The following is a 27,802-nucleotide window of genomic DNA, read 5'->3' as shown; positions in this document are numbered from 1 at the left end:
TACTTTTACAAAGGTTTATTGATACCTTAAATTCACTAAGAGGTACTGGATATTACATGTTGTCTATAATTGGTAAACACTGTTGTTGATGGAGGACATAATCATTTCTTTGAGATTTCTGTTCTTCTTACAAATGCCAGTGATATTGCACTCCAAGAACCTTAACAGGATAAATCTTTTGACCTGGCTAATGAAGAATAGCAAATCAACAACTCACTCTCCAAGATACATTACATCAGTCAAGTGAGGCAGAAACCTGAATTTCCAATGTTAGTCCAGCCCCAGATAAGCATAGTGAAGCTTCAGTCCAACAGAAATCATGCAGAGCAGTAAAATGTGATCTTCCTTCAAGTATCTTCATGTAACAGGAAGATTTTGACTGTGTCTGGTATAGGCAGTGTTTGGATCAGATTAAGACGAAACTTCCCCAGCGCTCTCCTAATGACAATGCGACAGGAAGATGTCAACGCCCTGGGAGTACCTGTTCAGAAAGAAACATTCTTTTAATGAGCATTCCATGCAATGTGTAGTAAATGTTAAACCACTGGCTTTTAGAGAACACAATAAATCAAACCTCCATTACCAACACCAGTAAACAATACAACAGCAACATGTACAAGTCCAAACATTCTAAACTAGAAGACAGGGAACATACTGAGGTAGGAAATGTTCCTTTATGTTTGATACTCTACTGCATTAAGGAATCTAGAGCACAAAAGTTGCCGAGACTCAACATACCAGACCCACACAAGTATTAGATTTTGCTTTTGTTGATTGTTTAGGGGAGATTTTCTTTTTGAGGGGTCAAATAAGGGTAGGACATATATCATAAATGGCTATGTCCTAAAAGGAATCTTAGTTGTTAAGCCTAAAGTTCCCCAAAAGTAATCTAGCACATCTAGATTAGATGGCAAAGAAGGCACATGGAGCATGCCGTCATTAGAATAAGAGCAGGGAGTTCTAGGTAAAACTTAATGAAATATGGTTAGAACAACAGCTTGATTAATGTGCGCAGTTATAGTCACTATAATATAGGAAACAAGTTCAAAGTAAACATATTATCAAAGTATGTATATACCATATGTTACCATATGTTAGAGAGGAGGAGAATGAGAGGAGACATGACAGAGGTATACAAGATATTAAGAAGAACAGATAAGAGTGGACAGCCAGCGCCTCTTCCCCAGGGCACCACTGCTTAATACAAGAGGACATGGCTTTAAGGTAAGGGGTGGAAAGTTCAAGGGGGATATTAGAGGAAGGTTTTTATACTCAGAGAGTGGTTGGTGCGTGGAATGCACTACCTGAGTCAGTGGTGGAAGTGGAAACACCAGTGAAATTTAAAAGACTACTAGACAGGTATATGCAGGAATTTAAGGTGGAAGGTTATATGGGAGGCAGGGTTTAAGGGTCTGCACAGCATTGTGGGCCGAAGGGTCTGTACTGTGCTGTATTGTTCTATGTTACCTTAAGATTAATTTTCTTGCAGGCATATACAGGTAAAAACAATAAATACAATAGAATTTTACAAAAAACATACTTAAACAGACAAAGAATGACAATCAATGTGCAAAAGACAAACTGTGCAAATAAAAAATACTGAGAACACGAGTTGTAAAGAGTCCTTGAAAGTGAGTCTGTAGGGCATAGAATCAATTCAGAATAGTGGTAATTGGAGTTATTCATGCTGGTTCAGGAGCCTGATGATCATAGGATAATAACTGTTCCTGAAACTGCTGGTGCTTCTGAACCTCCTGCTGCAGGATGGTAATAGTAAGAAGGCACAACCTGGAGGCCGGGGGTGGGGGGTGGTGGAAGTGGGGAGGAGGGTCTTTGATGATGTTATGATGTTGAAGCAGTACTCCATGTAAATGTACTCAATTATGAGAAGGGCTTTCATTCACTACTTCCTGTAGATTTTTCCCATTCCAGAGCATATGAGGCTGTGATGCAAACGGTTAGTATACTCTCCACTATGCATCTATAAATGTTTGTTCTATAGAAGTTTGAATCTACAAAAGAAATTACTGCAATGAACAGAGTGCAGAAGGGATTCACCAAGTTGTTGTCTGAATTAGACTACTTCAGTAACAAAAAAGACAACACGCTAGGTTTGTTTTCCTTGGCATAGAAGAGGCTGAGGGTAGACCTGATAGAGATATATAAAATTAGAATAGCAATAAATATGGCCAAAATTAAAAATCATTTTCCCCAAGTTAAAGGTGTCTGTGGCTAGAGATTGTAAATTTAAAGGTGATGTGTAAGAAGTTTAGAAGGAATGGAGGAAGTATTTTTCCCCTACCTGGCAGGTGCCCACAATCTGCAATGCAATGCCTGAGGAGGCAGGTACTCTCTCCACTTTCAAGCTTATGGATGAGCACTTGGATTGCCAAGGTGTAGAAGGGTATGGACCAAGTGATTCATATGGGACTGGTACAGACAAGTATTTGGCCCAGATAAACACAGTGATTAGGCCGGTTGGTGGCGTAGTGGCATCAGCGCCGGACGTCGAAGTGAATGCTCCCGAGTTCGAATCCAGCCCTCCAAAAACCTGGAGAGGGATGAGCTCCGCCAGGTTTCAGATGCCCAAGACACACTGTACAATGAACAATCACCGAAACGATCAGTGCAACACACACACACACACACACATTTCTCATCATAAAAAGGATAAATTTTTTTAACATTAAAGGAATCTAGATGTTGCACAATTGGTGGTTCTGTTTTTAAAATTCTCAGACAACAAAACATGATCAATTATTTAAAGCAATGTTGTCAGACAAATCTCATCTTATGAAAAAGATAAAACATACACATGGAGAGTGTTAAGAAAATTCCCCATTTCCCCACCACAATGTGTTAGCATCAGGCAGCATCTATGGAGGGAAATAAACAAGCAAGGTTCAAGATCGAGAGGGTCTCAACCCAAAATATCAACTGTCCACTTCCTCCATAGACATTTCCTAATCCACTGAGTTCCTTCAGTTTTATACACTGCTCAAGATACCAAGACCTGCAGTGCATCGTACCTTGCAGTAGGACCTGTCAGAAAAGCAACTGATGTCTTATAATGTTGGCCTCCATCTCTGTCCCTGTAGGCCAGTTAACAGGACTGAGTGTAGTGGCAATGATGGGAGGAAATGTGATTTTAGAGCTTGCATCGAAGAGATCTGTATGCTGTGTATAGTTGGCAGCAGGAAACTTTTACTGTTCCTTATCACGTGCAAGGCTGCCACTCATCCGTCTTAAGCTACCAACAAATTGCCAAAAGAGAAAGAGAGAGCCCAATGGGAAAAGAACTTGATTCTTTTAAGCAGAAGTAAACCACCTCTTGTATTTTAATTAACGTACCTTCCCTGTTACAACTAACATTACAAATTAATTTCCCTCACTTTTGGCTTGAACCCACACTTAATGAGTAATCATTTCCTTTCATTGCTCTCTCCGCTCATTTTGGATTTGCACTTTCCTTTTTAATGGTAGAGATTTGACAAGAAGTCGGTGTTCAGTGTGCTTACGTACAATAGACCAGCATTCTAGAGAGATTACTAACCTGACACATTAACTGTTTCCTTCCACAAATGCTGCTTTGGCTCTAAATCAGTCTAACTGATGTGCTGGTGATTTTGTTCCACATAAACCTCTTGGTTCTACTTATCCAAGCAGCTCATCTGAAGAGGAAGACAACCTCCACTGTGCCACATACTGGAACCACACATCTGGTGAGGAGTGATAACTGCATGCTGCATATTAAAGAGACTATCAACATGGATGGTGAAGTATAACACCACATTAAATTATTCATTGATGGCATTAACCAGCATTGAGCCACCATAATACATACCAATGGCATTTTAGGATCCAGGACACAGAATAATGTCAACTCTAATAAGCTGGACCAACAATGCCTCTTAATTGTGGAATGTGTGTAGTCTTCAAAGTGGGTTGTCTCCAACTGAAAGATCCAAAAATCATATCTGCAAAATCTGCTTTCAAGACAGCAACTATCTTAGATATTGTGCTTTGCTCAAGCATTGCAATCAACTAGCCAGTGTTGACACTAATTCACCTGAGCAGCTGGGTTCACATCTGTTGAGAAAGACAGAACCTAACTTTAAGTTGCTCATCTTTGCAAGATGTCCCAAAACACCTGATAACCAAAGAACTACATCCATTATTGTAACACCAATTTAATTAATGCCCAGACTCTCTGCTCCTTCAGAGCTGCTGGTTGAAGGATAAATATTTGCCAAACCATCAGAAAGGACTGTGTTCTTATTCAGATTACAATGTTATATATTTTACATCTATCCCAAGAGAGCAGACAGAAACCTGGTTCAAAAGGTAACAACTGCAACAGTGTGGCACTCTGAGAACTATACTAGCAACCCAGATTAGGATCTAAAGGCCATACAATGAATCGTCAACCTATGTACTAATCGGGCCTCAAACAGGAATCACTTAACATACCTCACATCTAAATGCTTGGAAGGAAAAAGAAAATCATAATACTAGTAATAAACAATTCTCAAATGCAAGAGATTAGAATCAGTGAAGAACAGTTAATTGGATAAAATTTAGGAATAAAACTTAGATAAGGTTTTATTTACATCAAATTCTGTATCTGAAATTAGGTTAAGAGTAATATTTCAGAAATGTTGCCAGTTCAGGAATTTCAGCTGAGACTTGATTTATGATCTTACTTTTTGCTGCTCTGAAGACCTGCAACGCCTCCTCCTTCACCTTCATGCGACTCATTGTTTCCACGTCCAGTCCTTCCCAATTAACTAGATTTAAGTTAGCACCAAAGTCGATCAAAAGTTTTACAAACTCCACATCGCATCCATGCCGTAGGACAGCATCCAGAATGCAGGTCGGAGATCCTCTAGGAAAAGCCTTAACATCCACCTGGCCCCAGTAATTATAATCCGGGTTAGCTCCGGCTTTCAGTAACAACTTGAAACACTGGAGATGATGATAGGCAGAACTGATGTAGAGTGGGCACACGCCTAGTGACGTGAATCGCCGAGCAGCAGGTGCAGAGATACGACTGGCTAAATGGTGATCAACATCAACATCAGCACCATATCTGAAAGCAGAGAGTAAACAGGGTCATAATACCGCAGGGACTTCTATAGAAAAAAATCTATTTACTGCTTCTCACATAAAAACACAATTACATGATGGTTGTGTGCCCTGAAACACCCAAGTTCATAGTTGAAATACTTGTTCTCAATCCAATATGCAAGGTTAAGGAGAAGTGCACTGGGTGGGGGGAGAGGGGAAAGAGGGAGTATTCAAGCTAGAGTAGCAAGGGGGATAGAAACAGAACAGATAGAGGAGTGACTGTGGAGAAAGAAGTTGTTAAGCCTACAAAGTCAGGAATCAAAAGATTGAGCATCACAGGCCTAATGTTCTGAGTTGTGTATATTTCAGTGCAAGGAGTCCCAGTCAATTTCCACATATTGACTGGGACTCCCACACTGTGAAAGGGCTAGTTGGCTTGGAGTTTGTCAAATGTGTTCAGGAAAGCTTTCTAAATCAATATATAGAGGTAACTACGAGAGAGGATGCAACACTTGATGTCCTACTAGGGAACCAGACAGGTCAGGTGACGGAAGTATGTATAGGTAAACATTTTGGGTCCAGTGACCATAATGTCATTAGTTTCAAGTTAATTATGGATTAGGATAGGTCTGGTCCTTAAGTTGAGGTTCTAAATTGGAGAAGGGCCAATTTTGTGGAAATGAGAAAGGACCTAGGAAGAGTGGATTGGGATGTTGTTTTCTAGCAAGGATGTGTTAAGTGGAAGGCCTTCAAAGGTGAAATTTTGAGAGTGCAGAGTTTGCATGTTCCTGCCAGGATTAAAAGCAAAGTTAACAGGCAAAGAGAACCTTGGTTTTCAAAGGATATTGGCGATCTGGTTAAGAAAAAGAAAGAGCTATACAGCAGATATAGGCAACAAAGAACAAATGAGGTACTTGAAGAGTATAGAAAATGTAAGAAAATACTAAAGAAGGAAATCAGGAAGGCAAAAAGACATGAGGTTGCTTTGGCGGATAATGTGAAGGTAAACCCAAAGGGTTTCTACAAGTATATTAAGAGTAAAAGGACAGTAAGGGACAAAATTGGTCCTCTAGAAGATCAAAGTGGTCGTCTATGTGTGGAGCCTCATGAGATGGGGGAGATCTTAAACAGTTTTTCTGCATCAGTATTTACTCAGGAAACTGGCATAGCATATATGGAAAGAAGGGAAACAAGCAGTAGTGTCATGGAACATACAGAGATTAAAGAGGAGGAGGTGCTTGCTGCCTTACAGTGAATAAAGGTAGATAAATCCCCCGGGCCTGACATGATATTTCCTCGGACCTTGAGAGAGTATTGTAGGAAAGGCATATGAGTTTAGGGCACAGATCAGCACCTGGAATTATGACATTGTAGGCACTGGTGAAACGTTGCAGGAGGGGGTAGGACGGGCAGCAATATTTCTTTTGTTGTTTTAGATGTAATAGAGCAGGAGGGATTAAAGGGGGAGGAGTTGCATTACTTAGCAGGGAAAATTCACGGCGGTACTCACACAGGACAGACTGGAGAGCTTATCTACAGTCTACATCATATATGTTAAACTCAAGGCCCGCGGTGGAATTATCTTTGGCCCGCGAGATAATATCTAATTACTATTAAAGCTAGCCCCAGTAATCAAAGCGCCTATGGCGTATGATATGGCTAATGCTGAATTTATTCAGGTACCAGGTTTTCAGGGTTTTTAGTGTTTATTCGGCAGTCTTCTTCATAAGAAACGGAATTTGTAAAGTGAAACACTTTGTAGTTATAGCAGAGACTGAGACACATGAGAGCAGGCTGAAAAAACGGAGGCAACGAAAGCTGCGTTCGCACGCGTCCGACTGATCCGGCCCGCATGAAGCTGCATTTTGCTCAATCCGGCCCGTGACCTAAAATGAGTTTGACACCCCTGGTCTACATGGATTGAAATGAGGCATAAGGAAGGAATAACCACATTAATGTGATATTATAGACCCACCCAATAATCCACAGGATTTAGAGGTGCAAATCTGTACAGATTGTAGACTGTTGCAAGAAACACAAGGTGGTGATAGCAGCCGATTTTAACCTTCCATATTGATTGGGACTCCCACACTGTAAAAGGTCTGGATGGGATAGAGTTTGTCAAATGTGTTCCTTAATGGCGCCAGCAAACAATGATTCCTTGGGTGACACCTTCCGGATAACAAATCTATTAAATTATTTCAGTTTTTCCAGGTCTTCTGTTTGTTCTTTTTTGTACTGTTTTGTTATGGAAACTGTTGATGTCTGAGACATATGGTTTGGATCTCGATCAAAGGATCCAGCACTAAGCTACGACAGGAGAACTGCCTCATGGAGATCAGAGACGAGAAGCCAAAAGGGGCCAAGAACACAAGCTGACATGGGGAAAAAAAACCAAGACAGGACATGGGATCACCAACAACTCCATCTCAAAGTTGTGAGAAAGATTGAAGCATCGACGTTAAAGCGTTCAGACCCGGTCAGTGATTGCTCCCAACAGAGGCCACCACTCGGACCAGGCTGAGTTCTGAGTTATGGAAGAACTATTCAATATTCTGAGATTTATATGACTGTTTTGTACTTTATATTGGCCCCTTCAGTTTTCCAGTGTTTTCTTTCTTGTGGTTGATTGGTGGGTGGGGGAATGGGATAGGGGATTTTTGATGCCACTGTCACTGTTCCTTTTTGTAAGTGAGGAGGCTAGTCAATTATTTTTTCTGCTGGGGATGGGATGGAGTGTGTTGCTATTGTCACCATCTTTTTTTCTGCAAGTAAGGGGGCCGGGGATTGTTGATATTTTTTTCTCTGCGGGAGGGGGAGGATTCTGGGGTCTGAGTTTTGTTTCTTTTCCTTTTTCATGTGTATTTTATGGCTACCTGGAGAAGACAAATATCAGAGTTGTATTGTGCATATACACTTTGACAATAAAATGAACACTGAACCTTGATACTAGATCTATTGGTGAATGAGACAGAGCTGGAGACATAAGTTGGTTAGGGGAACACTTTGCATCTAGTGATTGCAATGCCATTAGTTTCAAGATCAATATGGAGAAGGATAGGTCTGGTCCATGGGTTGCAATTCTAAATTAGAAGGAGGCCAATTTTGATGGTATCAGAAAGGATCTGGCAAGTGTGAACTGGGACAGGTTGTTTTCTGGCAAAGGTCTATTTGGTAAATGGAAGGCTTCGAAAAATGGCATTTTGAGAGTATGGAGTTTATACGTTCCTGTCAGAATAAAAAGGCAAGGGTAACAGGTTTAGGGAACCTTGGTTTTTGAGAGCTATTGAGGCCCTGATTAAGAAAAAGGAGATGCATAGCAGGTATAGGCAGGATGGAAGACGACGTACTTGAGTACAAGAAATGCAAAAGAACACTTAAGAAAATCAGGAGGGCAAAAAGAAGGCATGAGGTTGCTCTAGCAAACAAGGTGAAGGAGAATCCCAAGGGCATCTACAGTTATGTTAAGAGCAAAAGGATTACAAGGGATAAAATTGGTGCTAGAAGATCAGAATAATTATCTATGCATGGAGCTGAAAGAGATGGGGGAAATCTTAAACAGATTTTTCTGCATCTGTATTTACTTTGGAGACAGACACATTCTATAGAAATGAGGAAAAGCAAAAGTGAGGTCAGAAACCAACTACAGATTACAGAGGATACAGAGGAGGCATTTGCTGTTTTGAGGCAAATTAGGGTGGTTAAATCCCCAAGAGCCGACAAGGTATTCCCTTGGAACCTGCGCGAGGCTAATGCAAAAATTGCAAGTGTTCTAGCAGAGGTATTCAAAACTTCCTTAGCAATGGGTGAGATTACTGAGAATTGGAGGACAGCTAACATTGTTCTGTCATTTAAGATATGCTCCAAGAATAAGCTAGGAGAGCCTGACATCAGTAGTAAATAAATTATTGGAAGGTATTAAGGAACCAGATGTATAAGTATTTGCATACACAAGGACTGATTAGGGATAGTCAACATGGCTTTGTGCGTGGTTGGCAGTTTCTAACCAATCATAAAGAGTTTTTTGAGGAAATTATCAGGAAAATTGATGAAGACAAGGCAGTGGATGTTGTCTACATGGAATTTAGCAAGGCCTTTGACAAGCTCCCACATGGATGTTGGTCAAGAAGGTTCAATCGTTTGGCATTTAAAATGAGATAGCTTCTTGGGAGAAGTCAAAGAGTGGTAGTAGATGGGTTACTTCTCTATCTGGAGGCCTGAGACTAGTGGCTTGCCACTAGTTCATTGTTGTTTGTCATTTATATCAATGATCTGGATGATAACATGTTACACTGGATCAGCAAATGTGCTGATGACATCAAGATTGGGGGGGGGGGGGGGGGCGGGTGGGTGTAGTAGACCGTGAGGAAGACTACCAAAACTTGCAGCAGGATCTAAACCAGTTTGAAAAATAGGCTGAAAATGGCATATGGAGTTAATACAGACAAGTGTGAGGTGTTGCACTTTGAGACGATAAACCAGGGTAGAACTTACAGTGAGCGGTAGGACAACAGAACAGAGATCTGGGAATACAGAGCCATAAATCCTTGAAAGTGGTGTCACAGGTAGATAGGGCTGTAAAGAAAGCTTCTGGAACATTGGCCTTAATAAATCAAAATATTGGGGTTCCGGTGATGTCATTGTCGAGAATGGCAGCTTAAGTCACTAGCTCCTCCGGAAAAACACGTATTAAGCCCAGTTAACCCATCAAATATAGTATTTTTTGAAAAATATTTGAACTGAAAAGAGGGGCAAGAATGGGGAAAAGGAATGGAAATTAAAAAAGCGACACTGCGGAGCCTGCGTCCGAGAGGAGTGCAGCAAGCAGCTCTCCTACCGGACCGCGTGCTAGCGAGGCGGCTGCTGGGCCTCGTTCAGGAGAGGCAGCGAATGTCTTCGAAATCCTGAAAGAGATAACGGAGGTCCAGAAAGATATAAAGCAGCAGCTCCTTGATATTAAGTCAGAGCTAAACTTCGAGTGTTTTATGACAATGGGACGCAGTTGTACCAGACAGTGGAAGGGGCGACTAAAGACATGAAGGCCAGAGGGTTGCCCGTCAGCATGACCAAAACGAGCAAAAGCCTGGCTGAGGAATTATCCCGCTCTGCTTGGGAAATAGTGCGAGAATCGAGAAGGCAGGGGACGGGAGGAGACCAAGAGAAATATATCAGGAAGAGACCGGGAGTTTCCCAAAGACAGTCCTCACCCCCTTCAGAAGAGCCATAAGGTTTGGCTAACTTTAAAAATGTTGAGAAGCTAAATGGAAGCAAAAGTACAAGGTGATATACCTATCTCAAGAAATACTTATTATAATGTGGATTTTATATTACTTAGTTGTTATTCTTTATTCGCTCACTTACTCCTTTTTCCCCCACCAAAATGAGTGTGTATGTATGTGTATGTATACATATATATATTACACATATACATATATACACACACACACACACACACACACACGTGTATATTTATATATATGTATATATAGGAGTACACAGGGAAATCTTTTCTGTGTAATGGATTTGTTCACTGACTTTTATGAATACTGCAATGGAGGCCCTCAACTCACAAGTAGGAGGGGTTATCCCCCACAGCTAGACATTTCCTCTAGCTCAACGCAGGGTCATCTACTAGAGACCTCAGCCTTGGAATCATACGTTCGTTGCCATTTTTGTTATTATTTGCGTTTCTTGGTTCTTATTTGTTCAGGGAGTAGATCGATTAAGTTTTATTCTAATTTCAATGATACATTGACAGATAACTACAGATGGCGAAGGACAAGGTAAAATTCATTTCTTTTAATGTCAATGGGCTATTAAATCCAATCAAACGTAAGAGAATTTTATCCAATTTGGAACAATTTGATTCATACTGGGAAAAATGGTTTAACTACATAATACCTCATAGGCCTGATTTTATTCTTACAAATCAATGAATCTGTTGTAAAAAAAAATCACTCCCTACTTGTACATAGTTCTTTCCTTTTGCTTGTTTTTTCTTTCCACTCTTTTCTATAAACGTGTACCTCAGATAAATACTTTGTGGAGATTTGTGATATATATGATATATAGGTACAATGTCTGAAATACATCTTATGGAAATGTTTGTGATGAACTTCAATAAAAAAATAAATTACAAAAAAAAAATCAAAATATTGAGTACAGGAGTAGGGATGTTATGTTGAAGTTGCCTAATTTGGAGTATTAAGCGCAGTTTTGGTCACCTAACTAGAGGAAAAAGGTCAATAAGATTGAAAGAGTGCTGAGAAAATTTACAATGATGTTGTCAGGATTGAGGACCTGAGTTATAGGGAAAAGTTGAATAGGTTAGGACTTTATTCCCTAAAGTGCAGAAGAACAAGGGGAGATTTGGTAGAGGCACACCCTATCCTCGTTATATGCGCCTTCAGACAATGTGGATTCACAGTTATGCGAGGAACCTATTTCTACCAACGTCTCCTTACATGCGTCCAAATCTCACAGTTAGATAGATAGATAGATAGATAGATACTTTATTCATCCCCATGGGGAAATTCAACTTTTTTCCAATGTCCCATACACTTCTTGTAGCAAAACTAATTACATACAATACTTAACTCAGTAAAAAAATATGATATGCATCTAAATCACTATCTCAAAAAGCATTAATAATAGCTTTTAAAAAGTTCTTAAGTCCTGGCGGTAGAATTGTAAAGCCTAATGGCATTGGGGAGTATTGACCTCTTCATCCTGTCTGAGGAGCATTGCATCCTCAATGCGAGGAGCACTGCTTTCCCACCAATACAAATCACGTGCACGCGCCTCAGTCTCACTCCTGCCAGCCTCACATTGGTTTTGGCAAGGTGTGGATGTGTGATCTTGTGCTTTTAAACTTATGTTGGTTTTACCTACGGTGCAGTGATTTTGTGCTTGAAATATTTAACTGTACCTTCTAAGCGTCCGATGTCATTCCTGGGCCATCAGCCGAGCGGCAAAGAATCACTTTAACACTTGAAAAAAGTTGGAAATTATAAACAGCGCGGCATCAGCTGAAGGTAACACAGCTCTGGGACACTACTGCTGGAAACAGAATCTTGCCTTTAAAGTTCTTTTGTTGCTTGACAATGCGCCAGCCCATCCTAAACATTTGGACAGCATTCATCCTAACATAACAGTGCATTTCCTGCCACCTAACAGAACATCACTGAGTCAACCACTCGACCAAGGTGTGATCCACATTCAAGGATTTTATTCATTTATTTATTTTTTTTTACGGCAAACTATCTCTCAGATGCTGCAAGCAACAGGCGATTTTGAAAATCCCAGGAGGTTACCAACGGTGAGGGAACGGTGGAAGTCGGAACACTTGGCACAAATGGCAATGGACATGGACCCAAGATTAGAACAGAGTCAGCATTTCAGTCGTTCCCTTCCATCAACCCTTCTCCCCTACAAGCAAATTTATGCTGAAAAACAAAATGCTGCCAAGCAAACAACCCTCACCACTTTCTTCAAACCGGTGTCATCTCCTGCTGCCAGCAGTTCTACGAGTTCTGTGAGTCTTCCTTCACCCCTTGCTGTGCTTGATATGATCCCGACACCAAAACAACCACTCATCTCCCAGAGCGAACACACCTGCCACTGTTGGTGAATACTGTACACCCTAGTATGTTAACCTTCTATGATTTATTACGTTGAATATTACCTTAAATTGCTGAAATATAATACGAATGTTACCTTGTGGTTCTGCTTTTGTGTCGTATTGGTATGAAAATGTGAATAAATTACAGATGAAACATATTTAGGAAGCCCTTTGGAACGCATCCCTATTTTCTCAATTTAAATAATTATTCACATTATGCATCGACTACAAGGTATGTATCCCTCGCATATAAAGAGGATAGGGTGTAAACAAAATTATTAGAGGCATAGATAGGGTAAATGCAAGCAGGCTTTTTCCACTGAGGTTGGGTGAGACTAATATTAGAGGTCATGGGTTAAGGGTGAAAGGTAAAATGTTAAAGTGGAGCATATTGGGGGAATTTCTTCACCCAGAGTGTGGTGAGGTTGTGGAATGAGGAGCCAGCAGAAATGGTGGAGTCAGGTTCGATTTCAACATTTAAGAGAAATTTGGATAGGTACATGGATAGGAGGGGTATGGAAGTTCTATGGTCCAGGTGCAGTTCAACAGGGCTAGGCAGATTAATAGTTTAGCATGGTCTAGATGGGCTGAAGGGCCTGTTTCTCTGCTGTAGTGTTCTATGACTCTAAGAGTACAACTCTTTTATACACTTAAACATAGCCACTAGCACAATGCTTTACAGTGCCAGCTATCAGATCAGGGTCTGATTTCTGCTGGTGTCAGAAAGGAGCTTGTACATTCTCCCCATGACTGCATATGTGTTTCCTCTGGATGCCTCAGCTTCCTCTCAAATTACAAAGATGTACGGTTAGCATTAGTGAGTTGTGGGCATGGTTTGTTGGTGCCAGAAGCATGCTAACACTTGCAGGCTTCCTCCAGCACATTCTTTGCTAATTGATTTGATGCAAATGGCACATTTCACTACATACTTTGATGTATATGTGACAACTAAAGCTAATCTTCCTTATACTTTATAACACTATCAAAATGCAATGTACAGACAAGTGTTAGGAAGCTTGTAGAAGGAAATAAACAAATTCTAAAAATCAAACCAAATCAGGATGAGACGTGCTTAAGAAACACTCAGAACACGTTCCCTTACTAAAGATGGATAGATGTTGTCATACAAGAGAACTGCCTCCAAATAAGAGAAATAATTGGAACTGAGACACAGATTAATGACGACAAAAATTATATGAGCAGCTAAAATACCTCATCCTGTTCCTACACTTTTGCAAAGTTAATAAACAAAAAACAGGCATTTCTTTAAAAAAAATTCATTTAACCAAACCCAGTCTTGTGTACAACTGACATTCACCCATGCAGAGGCGAGTACAATTTCCACATTATGTTCCAGCCAAGAGAGACGTTATTACTTAGCATTCACAGCTGGATGAATATGCTGTAAACTGAAACTGAAATCAGCTACATGATGATCTATTCTTTCATCATGTCAGTCACAGTATACAGGATAAAATACAAAGAAACTGTTTTTCTACCAAACTCAAAAAAAATGTAGCTAACACAGGATGAGCAATGGGAGCTGTGCCCAACTTATACAGGATTACATTTGATATACAGTCCAAACAGGCCATTCAGCCCAAACAATTCACCCTGTAATTATGGTCCACTCAAGCCTCCTGCAACCTTTGCTTATCTAAATTTGGTGGTTTAAGCTTCTGCTTTATTTTCCTTCATGTTTACACCAACTGCCTCTTAAAATGAATCTGCAATATTTGCTTTAACCACTCTCCATGCTAACAAGTTCCACATTCTCACCAATCTTTTTGTAAAGATTGCCTTATATCACTTCTATACTTACGCTCTTCCCCAATAAGTGGAAACCTTCTCTTTGCATCCTCACTGTTAAAACCCTTTTCATAATTTTGAAGACCTTTATCATGTCATTCTTCAACCTTCCTTACTCAACGGAAAATAGATATAGGCAGAGAATTAACTTCTGATGTATAGATCTTCACATTTCCAGTTTCCCCACAATAAATCTTGTCTGCACCTGCTCCAGTCCCTATACATTGGTTGGTGTATTCTTTTAAAAAATAAACAGAGGACAGAACGGGGGCTTAGCTGGTCCAGCCACTGACTCCCAGTGCCAGACACAGGATTAATCCTGACCTCAGGTGCTTACTGCATGGAGTTTGCATGTTCTCCCCATGACCACATAGGTTTCCTCTGCTGCACCAGTTTCCTTCCACACCCCCGAGATATGCAGGTTGGTAGGTTAAATGGCCACTGCAAATTTAACAGACAATTGATAATTGGTGCAAATTCAATATACTGAAGGTTCTGCTACCATGCTTTCTCTCTCCGAGTATACCTACAATCAGTACTTAATGTGGATCTAATGAGTTTGACACAGGTTTAGTGCAGCTTTCCCACTTCTCAATTCTATCCCTCTAGCAATGAAACCTTGTGCTCATTGTTATTTTAAAAGCATGATTTTAATGTGTAAGAAAAGTTTTATGATTTGCATTATATGCCCCAGGCTTTATATGTGAGACCCAACCGTGCCCACCCCCCCCCAAACTTACTTGATTAGTTCTTTGAGGATGTCTGCTCTGCCCACCCGTGAGGCATGATACACAGGCGTGCTGCGGTGATGGCAACTTCCATTCGGATCTGCACCCGCTTGTACGAGGATGCGGGTACATTCCACGTGGCCATTCAGAACAGCCACGTACAGTGCAGTCTGTCCCTTGACGTCAACCAAGTCCACCTCTGCCCCTTGTTTAAGCAGGTAGTCCGCACAGTCAGCATGGCCCGCAGTCGCTGCAATCCGCAGGGGAGTGCAGGGCAACCATCCGCAACACCAGACCGACTTCTCATTGATTCTCCTAAAGCACACAAAAAAGCCTCTCTGAATAACTGACATCACACCAAATTATCCAGACACAATGTGCACGACCCCCACAATTAGACACAAAATAATGGGAATCCCCATTAATTTGGGAAGAATTTATCACTGCTCTAAATTTTGTTGTATTCTTCTCCAGTTGTAATCACCTCAATTTCAGACCCAAAAAATTAAAAGAATCACAGGCTTTGCAAATTTAAAGTAAAAACAAACTGCAAAGCCCACATCTGTGAGTGGAGAAACACAGTTTATGTTTCAGGTTGAATACCATTAATCAGACCTGGGAAGAGAAAAGAAGCTGATTAAGCTGCAGGGTGTGTGGGGCAAGGGGATATAAATGAAAGGGTAAAACCAGGTGATCATGTGGATAAACTGTAAACAAGATTATTTGGTCAGTGAGTGGATGGGAGCCATTAGAGAGTGAGAACATAGACAAAGGATTGAAGGAGTGCAGAGTGGAAAGATGTGCCTGGCAGGTCAGACTAGACACACAACCATCCTCCAGAGAAGAGTGCAAACAAGCTGAACCAATATCATATGAATTACGGAAACAGACAGAGAAGTCAAGTTCCTCAAAGTAGTAAAATTCAATATTGAGTTCAGAGACTGTAACATGCCCAGATGGAAGCTGTTCCTCAGGCCCTATTGTAACTGTACAGAAGGCCGCAGAGTGGAATAGGGGATTGAAGTGGCAGGCAACAAGTAGCTCTGGGTCATTCCTGTGGAATGAGTGTACGTGCTCTATCTAAAAAAGTGACCACCTAGCCAAATGCACACTGATTCTTGTCTACGCTCTGTAATTGTTCCAATTCACTCATTGACAAAATAACCTTGTTCTGTTTATTCAATGATCACCCTATCATACTCCTTCTCCTTGCCCTACCTTCCCTGCCGTTTAACAAGCCAATTTTCTATCCTTCCCACTTCTGACAAAAAGGTATTCAACCTGAAATGTTAATTCAATTTCTATTCCCAGAGATGCAGCACGACCAGCTGAGCATTTCCAAAAGTTAAAACTCCTCGAGCTCCAGCCTCTTGTTCATCCCTATTTTGATCACTTCATGAATGGGATTGGACCTTGAGCTCTAAAATTCCTTCTCTAAACCTCTCTCCTACTTTAAAACAATTCTCAAATGGAATTCTCATCTACTTTGAACTTTAAACTTTGAAAAAGAACCATCTGTCCTTCAATACAATTCAATATGACTTTTTTTGTTGTAATTCTCCTGTTCACTCCTTTCTCCTTGACATTAAGGCTATGAGACTGCCCCGGCTGCGAGCTTCATGGTGATTTACCCCACTAGTATGAATTGAGATCAAGGCTTAGGCCTTCTCTGGGCTGCTCTAAGGATTTGGATCTAAGGACTCAATTTGGTTCGGATTGCTATTGCTCATTTCTATTGTCTGCATGATTTGGTTTTTTTTTCTTTCTCTGCACATTGGCTGCAGATCTTTTTTTTTAAAACTGGATTCTGTCGGGTTTCTAGCTTTGTAAGCAGACAAGTCTACATTCTTTGATAATAAATGTACTTTGAATCTTGAAAAGAGCTTCCCCTCCACCAACAAATTTCTGTACAGTTTATGAATTCTACCCCTTTACTGTAAATTACAAAATAAGTAGTGCAAAAGGAGAATAATGCTATGCCTTAGCATAGTACTGCTACCACAAAACAACATATTTCATATCATATAAAACATTGATAGTAAATCTCATTCTAATTAAATTTCACAGTTAAGGACAGTTCAAGATAGGTTGATAGAGATTATCATATTCTTCTTCCAGCCAAAATAAAAAATAAAATCTTCAGTCAAAATAATGGTGGTAGGCACTGTAAAGTTTGACAGAGAACACTAAAGTAGCAACTTTCACTTAAAAATGTAGGCACTTTTTTCACAGGATAATTATTGGTCAATATTTGCAACACAGCCAAAAGATTTGGTCACTGGCAATCCCTCTGATCAGGTGAAAGCTTACAGTCCTCAGCCGCTCTGATGATAGACCATGATTTCTTCAGAGCAAATAAATGGTCTGTAACTTCCTTCTCTCTCCTATTATTCATATGCTGGCATAAGTACTTTTCTTTCAATCTATTAAACAACTTCTCAATTAAGAGATCAGTAGAAAGCTTTGCAATGTCCTCACCTCGTTACATTAAACCCCCAAGATGAAAACCAGAGGGTCCCATGGATACAGTCCTTTACTGCATTCTTCATTTAGTGTAATTTTATTGATGTATATTCATATTGGCCAACTCCCAAAGTTTCAAGTTGTCTGGCACAATGATATCTATGACAGAAATTATCTCCGACACTTCTCTATTTTCATTTTATAATATCATTGTCAACTTTAAAGGGGCTTACAAGACTTCTGACAATCTCCTCCCCAAAGTAGATTTTCATATCCTTTAAGTTCTTTTATTTTGCAATTATATAAGTATGATTGTTTCATTAACCTTCATTGCTTCTGCAAGTAGTCTTTTTTAAATTATGCATGTTTGTTTCCTTTACGTTTTATGTTGTTCTTTATTGATCATCCATAAAAGATTATTTTAGCAAGTAGAGTTTTCGGCTCTGATGCTACACATCAGCTTTGCATCACATTATTTTTAAACACATCCTGTTGATATTCCAACGTGTCACCCATCAACAAATTGATGCAGTTTCTCATGGGCAGTTTATGTCACTACATTGTCCCAACTCAGGAACTTAGTGGCCATTTAAACTATCAATTTCAAATACTCCATTGGACTTGATTAGCACTAAAACTAAACATGCCTTTTCTTTTTATAAGTTCTGGAACAACAATCATCAACATGCAATTGGAGTTCATCACCTTCCTGAGCACAACTTTGCTAGTTTGTCCCATACCAAAGCTAAAATCCTCCAGATAGACCTCTCCCTTTGCTTTATATAATCTCAGTTACTATAAAGAGCCTAATCTCATCTGGGAATTTTTTTTTAAACCAGTTAGTTACTGCTTCCTCTGCAATCCGATCTCTCTCCATCCATTCCTCCCCCCACATACACACCACTGAAAATCATGTCATATCTCCAATTTGAATTCACATCAGCTATTCATCCAACAACTTCCTTCCATGTGTCTATTATGAATGTTTATCTGGCCACACATTTCATCTGTCTGTTTTTCATTTCTTATTTCTTTTAGATTCTTTTGTCATCACTAAAATACACTCTGTCACTCCTATCTCCACCTTTTGGACCCTCCCCATCACTGAGCACATTTACCAGGAGCACTGCAATATGAATGCAGCATCTACCATCAAGGACCCTCATCATCTACGCCATGCTCTCCTCTCACTTCAGACAGGAGGTACAGGAGCCTTAGGTCCCACATCACCAGGTTCAGGAACAGTTATTACCTTCAACCATCAGGTTCCAGAACTAGTGTGGATAACTTCACTTACCTCAACACTAAACTAACCCCATAACCTTTAGGCTCACTTTCAAGGACTCTACACTCAAATTCTCAGTATTATTTATTTACTTTTTTATTATTTGAATGTTTTGTCTTCTTTTGAACATTGGATGTTTGTCAGTCTTGGTTATTTTTAGTTTTCCTAAATTCTATTGTATTTCTTTATTTTCCTGTAAATGCCTGCAAGAAAATAAATCAAGGTACTTTGATAGTAAAATTTCTTTGAACTTTGTTGTGTCCTATAAAACAGTAAGACAGAAAATGGAGGATTAGACCATCCAGCACTAGGAGTCTGTTTCAGTATTTAATATGATTGTGGCTGATATATAGTAAATGGCTACACACATCATGGCTGATATATATCCAAATATAGCAACCTATTCAAGCTTTCTCCCCATCTCTCTTTACATCTGCACCTCTAATCTGCCTGACTCTTTGCCAATTCGCACACTGCTCAATTAATAATCAGAAATCTGAAATAAAATGGAGAGTACTCAGCAGACTAGGCAGTCTCTGTGGAAACAAACTCAGAGTTAACGTTTCAGATCAATGAGAAGTACTGATTCGCATCGATTGGGAAGTGTGTAAAATAAAATCTGTGCAGTTAACATCTCAAGTCACATATTCTTATTAGCATTTGCTCTCCAACAACCCATGGTCCAAAAGAACACAAACATATCAGGGTTAGTCAATCAGAACAACAAATATGAGAATTCCCAGAAAATTTGAGAGTGAAGTGCCACGTATGGAATTAATCTTTGACACTGAACAGTGGAGTACCACCTCCTTTTTCATCTTGGTAACCTCCAATCTGATGGCATGAACATCAAGTTCTCCTTCTGCTATTTTCCCCCTTCCCCTGTTTCCAACACAGGCCCCTTTCCTCTTCTCATCTGCTTATCACCTTCCTCTGGTGTCCCCTTCTTCCTTTCTCCCATGGTCCACTCTCCTCTCCTATCAGATTCCTTCCTCTTCAGCCTTTCCCACCCACCTGGCTTCATCTATCACCTTCCAGCTAGTCCTCCTCCTCCTCTCACCACCTTTTTACTCTGGCATTTTTCTCCTTCCTTTCCAGTCTTGAAGAAGGGTCTCAGCCCAAAACATCAGCTATTCACATTTTGTGTTAATCTGGATCTCCAGAATCTCTTGTGTGATTGAATAGTGGATGTTTATGAAGAAACCAAGTCCAAAGTGAATTTATTATCGATGTACATATATGTCAACATTTTCTTGCAAGCATTCACAGTAAATACAAAGAATCAATGAAAAACCTCATACAAGACTGACAAACATCCAATGTACAACTGACAAACTACAAATATAAAAAAAACAAAATACTAATAAATAAGCAATAAATAAATAAATAACAAGAACATGAGATGAAGAAACCCTTGAAGGCAAGTCCAAAGGTTGAGGGAATGGTTTAGTGCTGGTGTGAGTGAAGTTATCCTCTCCAGTTCTAGAGCCTGATGGTTGAGGCTCCTGTAACATCTCTTCTACTATTTAAGTGGATAAAGCTTTGGCTCATCCACAATTTGTCTGACATTTATAACAAAATTCAGCATAACCCAGCTTTCATAAATTACTGCAAAACCAAAAGGTGATTTAGAGGCCTCATTTTTTCAACCACAGTCAAAATACATAGCACAGACAAATATTCCAGATTCTTCCTACAGAAAAACCATTAATAACCTGGAGAGGTTGTGCAAGCAACTTAAATAAAAGTAATGGAACAGTTTAAACATTACATTTAAGTAAGGACCAAACAAATCAGAATCCGGTTTAATATCACTGGCATACGTTGTGAAATGTGTCAAATTTGTGACGGCAGAACAACGCAATACATAATTATAGAGAGGAAAAAACTGAATAACAGTAAATATATATATAAATAAAATAAAATAGTTAAATAAGTAGTGCAAAAATATTAGAAATAAAAAAGTAGTAAGATAGTGTTCATGGGTTCAATGTCCATTCAGAAATCAGATGGTAGAGGGAAAGAACAACCCCTGAATCTTCGAGTGTGTGCCTTCGGGCTCCTGTACCTCCTCCCTGATGGTAGCAATGAGGGCATGCCCTAGGTGATGGGGATGTCTTTTTGAGGCACCGCTCCTTGAAGATGTCCTGGATACTATGGAGGCTAGAGCCCATGATGAAGCTGACTAATTTTACAACTCACTGCAGCTTTCTTTGATCCTGTGCAGTACCCACCCACCCCCATACCAGATGCTGATGCAGTCAGTTAGAATGCTCTCCACGGTACATCTTTAAAAATTTGCAAGTGTTTAGGTGATATACCAAACCTCCTCAAACTCCTAATCAAATATAGCACCATCTTACCTTCTTTATGACTACATCAATATGTTGGGCCCAGGTTAGGACCTAGGAACTTGAAATTGCTCACTCTCTCCACTTCTGACCCCTCTATGAGGACTGGTGCGTATTCCCTCGTCTTACTCTTTCTGAAGTCCACAAACAATTCTTTGGTCTTACTGACGTTGAGTGCAAGGTTGTTGCTGTGACACCACTAAACTAGCTGGTATATCTCACTCCTGTATGCCCTCTCATTACCATCTGAAATTCTCCCAACAAGGGTTGTATCGTCAGTAAATTTATAGATGGCACTTGAGCTGTGTTTAGCCACACAGTCATGGGTGTAGAGAGAGTAGAGCAGTGTGCTGCACACACATTCCTGAGGTGCACCAGTGTTGATTATCAGCAAGTGGGGATGTTATTTCCAATTCACTTAGATTGTGGTCTTCCAGTTAAGAAGCTGAGGATCCAGTTGCAGAGGGAGATACAGAGGCTTAGGTTCTGGAGCTTTTTGAGCACAGCTATAGGAATGGTGTTAAACACCGAGCTGTAGCCAATAAACAGCATCCTGACATAGGTATTTTGTACTGTCCGGGCAATCAGAGGTCATGAGGAAAGTCAATGAGATTGTGTCTGCTGTAGATCTATTATGGAGATAGGCACATTGCAGTGGGTCCATGTCCTTGCTGTTTCTAGCCATAACCAACCTCTCAAAGCATTTCATCACCTTAGATATGAGTGCCACTGAATTATAGTGGTTAAGGCAGCTCACCTTGCTCTTTTTGGGCACTGGTATAAGTGTTGCCCTTTTAAAGCAGGTGGGAACTTTTGACTGTAGCAATGAAAGACTGAAAATGTCTTTGAACGCCCCACCACGCCAACCAGCTGGGGCCTGTCATCTTGCGAGAGTTCACCCTCCTGGACAGCTGAACGTTGGCCTCCGAGCCAGAGAATACAAGGTCAACATATGTTAAAGTTAGTGCATTTAGGCAAAATAGCTCAATGGCAAGATCAGTATTTACGTGGCCATCTCTAATTTCCCTTGGTGCTAACACAAATTCTTGAATCATTGCAATTCTAAAGCAATGGTATAATCAGGATTGTATTTCTGACAACTCCTTTCCCTTTCTCAATCTGTTCCCATCTCTGGAGACAAACTATCAACTGACATCTTTTATAAACCTATTGATTCCCATAGCTATCTTGACTATACCTCTTCCCACCCTGCCTCTTACAAAATTGCTATTTCCTTTTCTCAGTTCCTTCACCTCTGCCGCACGTGTTCCAAAGATGCGGCTTTCCTTCAGGGGTTTCCCTTCCTCCACCACTAATGCTGCCGTCATCCGCATTTCTTCCTTTTCCAACCACTCACGCTAACCCCATCTTCCTGTTGCCTTAAAAGTGATAGAACACCTCTTGTCCTGACCTACCACCCCAAGAAAATCTGCATCCAACACATCATTCTCTGCAACTTCTGCCATCTCCAAAGGTATCCTACCATCAAACTTATCTTTACCAACCCCACCTCCGCTTTCTGCAGGGGTCACTCACTCTGTGATTCCCTTGTCCACTCACCTTTCCCCATTAATATCCCTCCTGACACTTACCTCTAAAAGCAGTCAAAGTTCTATACCTACCTATTCATCTCCTCCCTCACCTCCTGTCGTAAATTGGGGGACTACTCCATCGAGTACCTCCACTCCAACCACAAGTGGAATTTCCCAGTGGCCAAACATTTTTAAAATTCTGATTCCCATTCCTGCTCCAACAAGTCGGTCCATGTCCTCCTCTTGCGCCATGATGAGGGCATCATCAGGGTGGAGGAGCAGCACCTTGTATTCTGTCTGGATAGCCTCTAACCTGATGGCATGAATATTAATTTCTCCTTCCAGTCAAAAATTCCCTTTCTCTCCCTCTTCTTCTATTCCCCATTGTGGCTTCTTACCTCTTCTCACCTGCCCATCACCTCCTCCTGGATCTTCTCCTCCTCTCCTATTAAATACCTTCCTCTCCAGCCCTTCATCTTTCCTATACACCTGCCTTCACCTATAATCTTCTAGCCATCCTCCTCCTCCTCCCACTTTTTAAAAAAAATTCTGTCGTCTTCCCCTTTCTTTTCTAATCCCAAGAAGGGTTGCGACCCAAAATGTTGACTGTTCATTCATTTCCATAGATGCTGCCTAATCTGCTGAGTTCCTCTAGCATTGTGTGTGTTGCTTTGGATTTCAAGCATCTACAGAATTTCTCATGGATATAATCATGACGTCCAGCATAGATTCAGTTTGTAAAACACCACTTTCACAATAGAGCAATTCTTCAGTGCCTAGAAACCTGATCCATCCATAAACTCCACCACAAGCACCTCTGGAAAAGTGTGAAAATCCCAGACAGCTCTCCATCCTGTGTCCATATTTGGTCCCTCTCTTCAGGGTTCTGATGGTACCAAGGCAAAGTTATAAAAGGAGGCCTCCAGACCACACTTGAATGTGCAAAAAATAAGAGATGATCTAACTGAAGTGCTTTCAAGGTTGATAAGGTACACAAGAAGAAACAACTCTGCTGCTTGAGAAGCAAGGGATTTTAAGATAAGAGCTCAGCAGTTTGGGAATAGTCTTCAGAATCACCATTTGAAGAATGATGCAAAATTGTGACACTCACCCAAGAAAAGCAGTTAGGTGAAAGAAAGAATTGGGGGTGTGCAATTGAAAGTTTCAGCACAGAAACTGATAGGTTATTGTTAAATAAGCTTTGAAAGGGTTACAGAAGCAAACATAGCTGAAATACTGATCAAGTTCACAGTGCTGAATAGTCAACTCTTTTGCTACACTTCCCTAGACAGTATTCAAAGTTCAAAATAAATTTATAACAAAGCCATATACATCACAATATACTACCCTGAGATCATGTACTGAGACCCTATACTATACTATCTGCCTCAATGACGATCATGCAGTAGCACTTACATTCACTGTGATGAAGTACTTTCAAAGGCTGGAGATGAAATATATCAACTGCTGCCTGAGCAACAACTTGGATCAGCTCCAATTTGCCTACCAGCACACTCCATTTCATTGGCTTTTCATTCAACCCTGGAATATGTGGACAGCGAAGATGCATGCATCAAGAAGTTCTTCATTAACTACAGTTCTGCATTCAATATTATCATCACCACAAAAATAATCAATAAGTTTCAAGAACTAGGTCTCAATACCTCCTTGTGCAACTGGATCCTCAATTTCCTCACTTGCAGACTTCAATTCGTTCGGATTGGCAACATCTCCTTTACAAACTCCATTACCTTATACTTATGACTACAAGGCCAAGCACAGGTTCAATGTTCAATGTCACTATCTTAGGCCAAATCAAAGGTGGTGACGAATCAGCATATAGGAGGGAGATTAAAAATCTGGCTGAGTGGTGCCACAACACCAACCTCTCATTCAATGTCAGCAAGACCAAGGAGCTGATTAATGATCTCAGGAGGAGGAAACTAGAGGTCCATGAGCCAGTCCCCATCGGGGGAATCAGAGGTGGAGAGGGTCAGCAACTTTAAATTCCTCAGTTCTATCACTTCAGAGGATCTGTCCTGGGCCCAGCATGCAAACGCCATAATGAAGAAAGCATGGCAGTGCCTCAACTTCCTTAAGAGTTGCTGAAGATTCGGCATGTCATCCAAAACTTTGACAAACTTTTATAAATGTGCAGTGGAGAGGATATTGATTGGTTGCATCACGGTCTGGTATAGAAGCATTAATGCCCTTGAAGGGAAATGGCTATAAAAAGTAGTGGATACAGCCCAGCGCATCACAGGTAAAACCCTCTCCACCACTTGAGCATATCTACACAGAGCACTGTCGCAGGAAATCATCAAGAGCCCCCACCATCCAGATCATTAGGAAGAAAGTACAGGAACCTCAGAACTCACACCACTAAGTTCAGGAACAGTTGTTTCCCCTCAACCATCAAACTCTTGAACCAGAGGAGATAACTTCACTGGACTGTTCCCACAACCTATAGACTCACTTTCAAGGTCTCTTCATCTTAAGTTCTTGACATTTATTGCTTTTTTTGTGTTTGCACAACTTGTTGTCTTTTGCACACTGTTTGTTTATCCATCTTGCTGGTCTATTAGAACTGCTGCAGACTCTCAAAATCACAATCCTAAAAAGTTGTGACATGGTTCATTCTGTCCATACAATCTTAAGGATGCAAGTTCCAATCTTCCTCCAGACACTCAAAAACCAAACTGGTGCAGTATTGAATAATTTCTAAACTCAATACTGGTGCTCTTTTTCCAGATATGTTTAATAGCAGACGCTTTTAGGTGAATAGTTCTTAGGTGATTTTAAAAGATACCACAATGCTGTTTCAAAGATGACAGCAGAGTCATTTTCTGTGAACTGACTAATACTAATCTCCAATCAACATAAACAAATGAGCTTGCCTGGAAATTATCACTATGCTATCTGCAGATATATCAATTGTCATGTTCCTTCAATACTACAGCAACCTCAAAAGAATTTCATTGTGTGATGCTCTGAGATGCCACAGAGACAAAAAGGAAAATCTACTGCAATTCCAAATGGCCACCATACCCAAATTCCTATTCGCCTTCTCCACCACTACATCATGAGTATAATTATTACTATCTACAAGATCCATGGAGCATTTCCCAGACCCACAATCTCAACCACCTAAAAGGCCAATGGCAGTAGGACCTCCAGAACATTACCAACAATGAACTCTGTAAGCTACAAACCCTTGTTCATCAATGGTTTCCTGTAGAAGTACTTTCACCATTAGTGCTAGGAAGGTTCAATAAGGTAGCCCACCAAATTCAAGAGTAACTGGGTTGTAACTATTAAGTTGCAAGAATTCCATCAGAAACACAACTCCAAACCAACGATTTGATAAGAATTCTGAACATTTTGTAATGTTATAATAGGAAATGTATTACAATTACAGCATAGCATTTTAACATACAGGTAAAGTGGGGAAAACCATCCTTTCCAAACGCATATATTTAGAAGTGGTTATGCCTACACCAGTTATCCAGTTCAATTATTGGTCTTGATTGAACTAGGGTCTGCAGGTATTTGTGCAATGACGGGGAGGATGGCGAATGAGATACGGCTTGCTGTGGTATACATGATCGACACTGGCAAGTTGGCTGCCTGCACAGGGAAAGATGTTAGGGTCGCCGTAAAGAAAATAACAACTGTCAGATTAGATTGGCGGTAATATTTTCCAGAGAATGACTGCATTAAAATTACCCTGCTCGCATTGTAATACAGACTGCCGCGTTAAATGGAGACTGAGGGCTCAAGTTTCACGGACAGCGGTGATTTCTGAATTATGAACAATAATAAGCGGTGGGACTCCGCTCACCTCCTGAAGTTGTCCTCCTTTAGCAGGGTGGCGATGGTGGCCAGGTCTCCCACGTAGGTGGCATCATGCAGCCGGGTGTCCTCCGACTCCTCCGCGGTACCGTCGCAGAACTGTTCCCGCAGCCACTCCTTCAAGTCGCGGCCGGCCCTGGTACCAGCGGCCGTCGCTCCCTCGGCCTCCTCCCGGTACTCGGCGCCAGGGCTCGGGGGAGCGGCATCGCCGCCTTCGGCTGAACGCCGCTCGGACATGGCCGCCGCTCTTACTCTGTGGCCGCCATCCCGCGGCGGAACAACTGAAGCGAGAGCACGGTCGCCTCCATTGCCCGTCTCCGAGGCTCAAACCCGGACCGAGTACCGCCCGTGTTGTCGGCGCTTCCCACAGCAGCCCCGTGCACGCGCGATGCCAATCGGCCGCGCGCATCCGGGCACAGCGCGGCGAAGCCCTCGGTGTCGGCGCCGGGGGAAGAGGTTGCAATTCTTCATTAGTTATCTTTTGTGATGCCCGTCCCTTGTTTCAAGCGGTTGCATTTCTTTATATTTCGCAAAACTTATCTGTTGATCAATTAGTTGTAATTCTTTATTTATCTTTTGGAAACTCAATATTTGTGTAAATGTTTCCTTCCATCCCAGGGTTGAATGGTGTTTTTTTTAAAAATAAATAAACTTACCTTAAATCTGTATTCTTTCATTAACATAATAGGTTATTTGTTTTGCGTGATGCAGTAATTGCAATTAAGAACACCAATGAATGCCCATTCGTAACCGCCCTTGATAAACTGGTGATACGCCTTGGTAAGGGAGTGTGGTTGCGAAATAAAGTGTTGGACTTGCACCTATTGCTTTAAAACAGTGGTTTTAAAATGTTGTCCCAATTCTATACATATTTTTGCCACTCCAAATGTGGTGGTTTGCTTTTTGGACTAGACCCTCAACGTTGCTACTACCTGTGATTTTAATTAATACAAACCATCAACTATTTAGATATATAAAATAATATCATGCACTGTTTACTGAGGAGAGGTTCAAAGGGTCATTTTATTATTAAAGTATGTGTGCAGAATACAACTCTGAAATTTGTCTTCTCCAGATAGCCATAAAATACAGAA

The 27,802-nt window shown here is 40.8% G+C and overlaps 1 protein-coding gene across 1 annotated transcript; it reads right to left on the bottom strand.

Moving 5' to 3' along the window:
- Positions 1 to 27,087, bottom strand: asb1 (ankyrin repeat and SOCS box containing 1). Its single transcript, XM_073046724.1, has 4 exons — positions 26,698 to 27,087; positions 15,238 to 15,540; positions 4,704 to 5,089; positions 1 to 481 (listed from the first exon to the last, which is right to left on the bottom strand). Exons 1-4 carry the CDS (start codon positions 26,943 to 26,945, stop codon positions 348 to 350), a joined length of 1,071 nt encoding a protein of 356 aa, XP_072902825.1. The 5' UTR covers positions 26,946 to 27,087; the 3' UTR covers positions 1 to 347.
- Positions 27,088 to 27,802: the final 715 nt, after the last annotated feature.

This window comes from Hemitrygon akajei, chromosome 5 (genome assembly GCF_048418815.1).
Source record: "Hemitrygon akajei chromosome 5, sHemAka1.3, whole genome shotgun sequence".
Classification (NCBI taxonomy): Eukaryota; Metazoa; Chordata; class Chondrichthyes; order Myliobatiformes; family Dasyatidae; genus Hemitrygon; species Hemitrygon akajei.
Note: the sequence above shows the minus strand (reverse complement) of the source record. Positions and strands in the feature narration are given on the sequence as shown.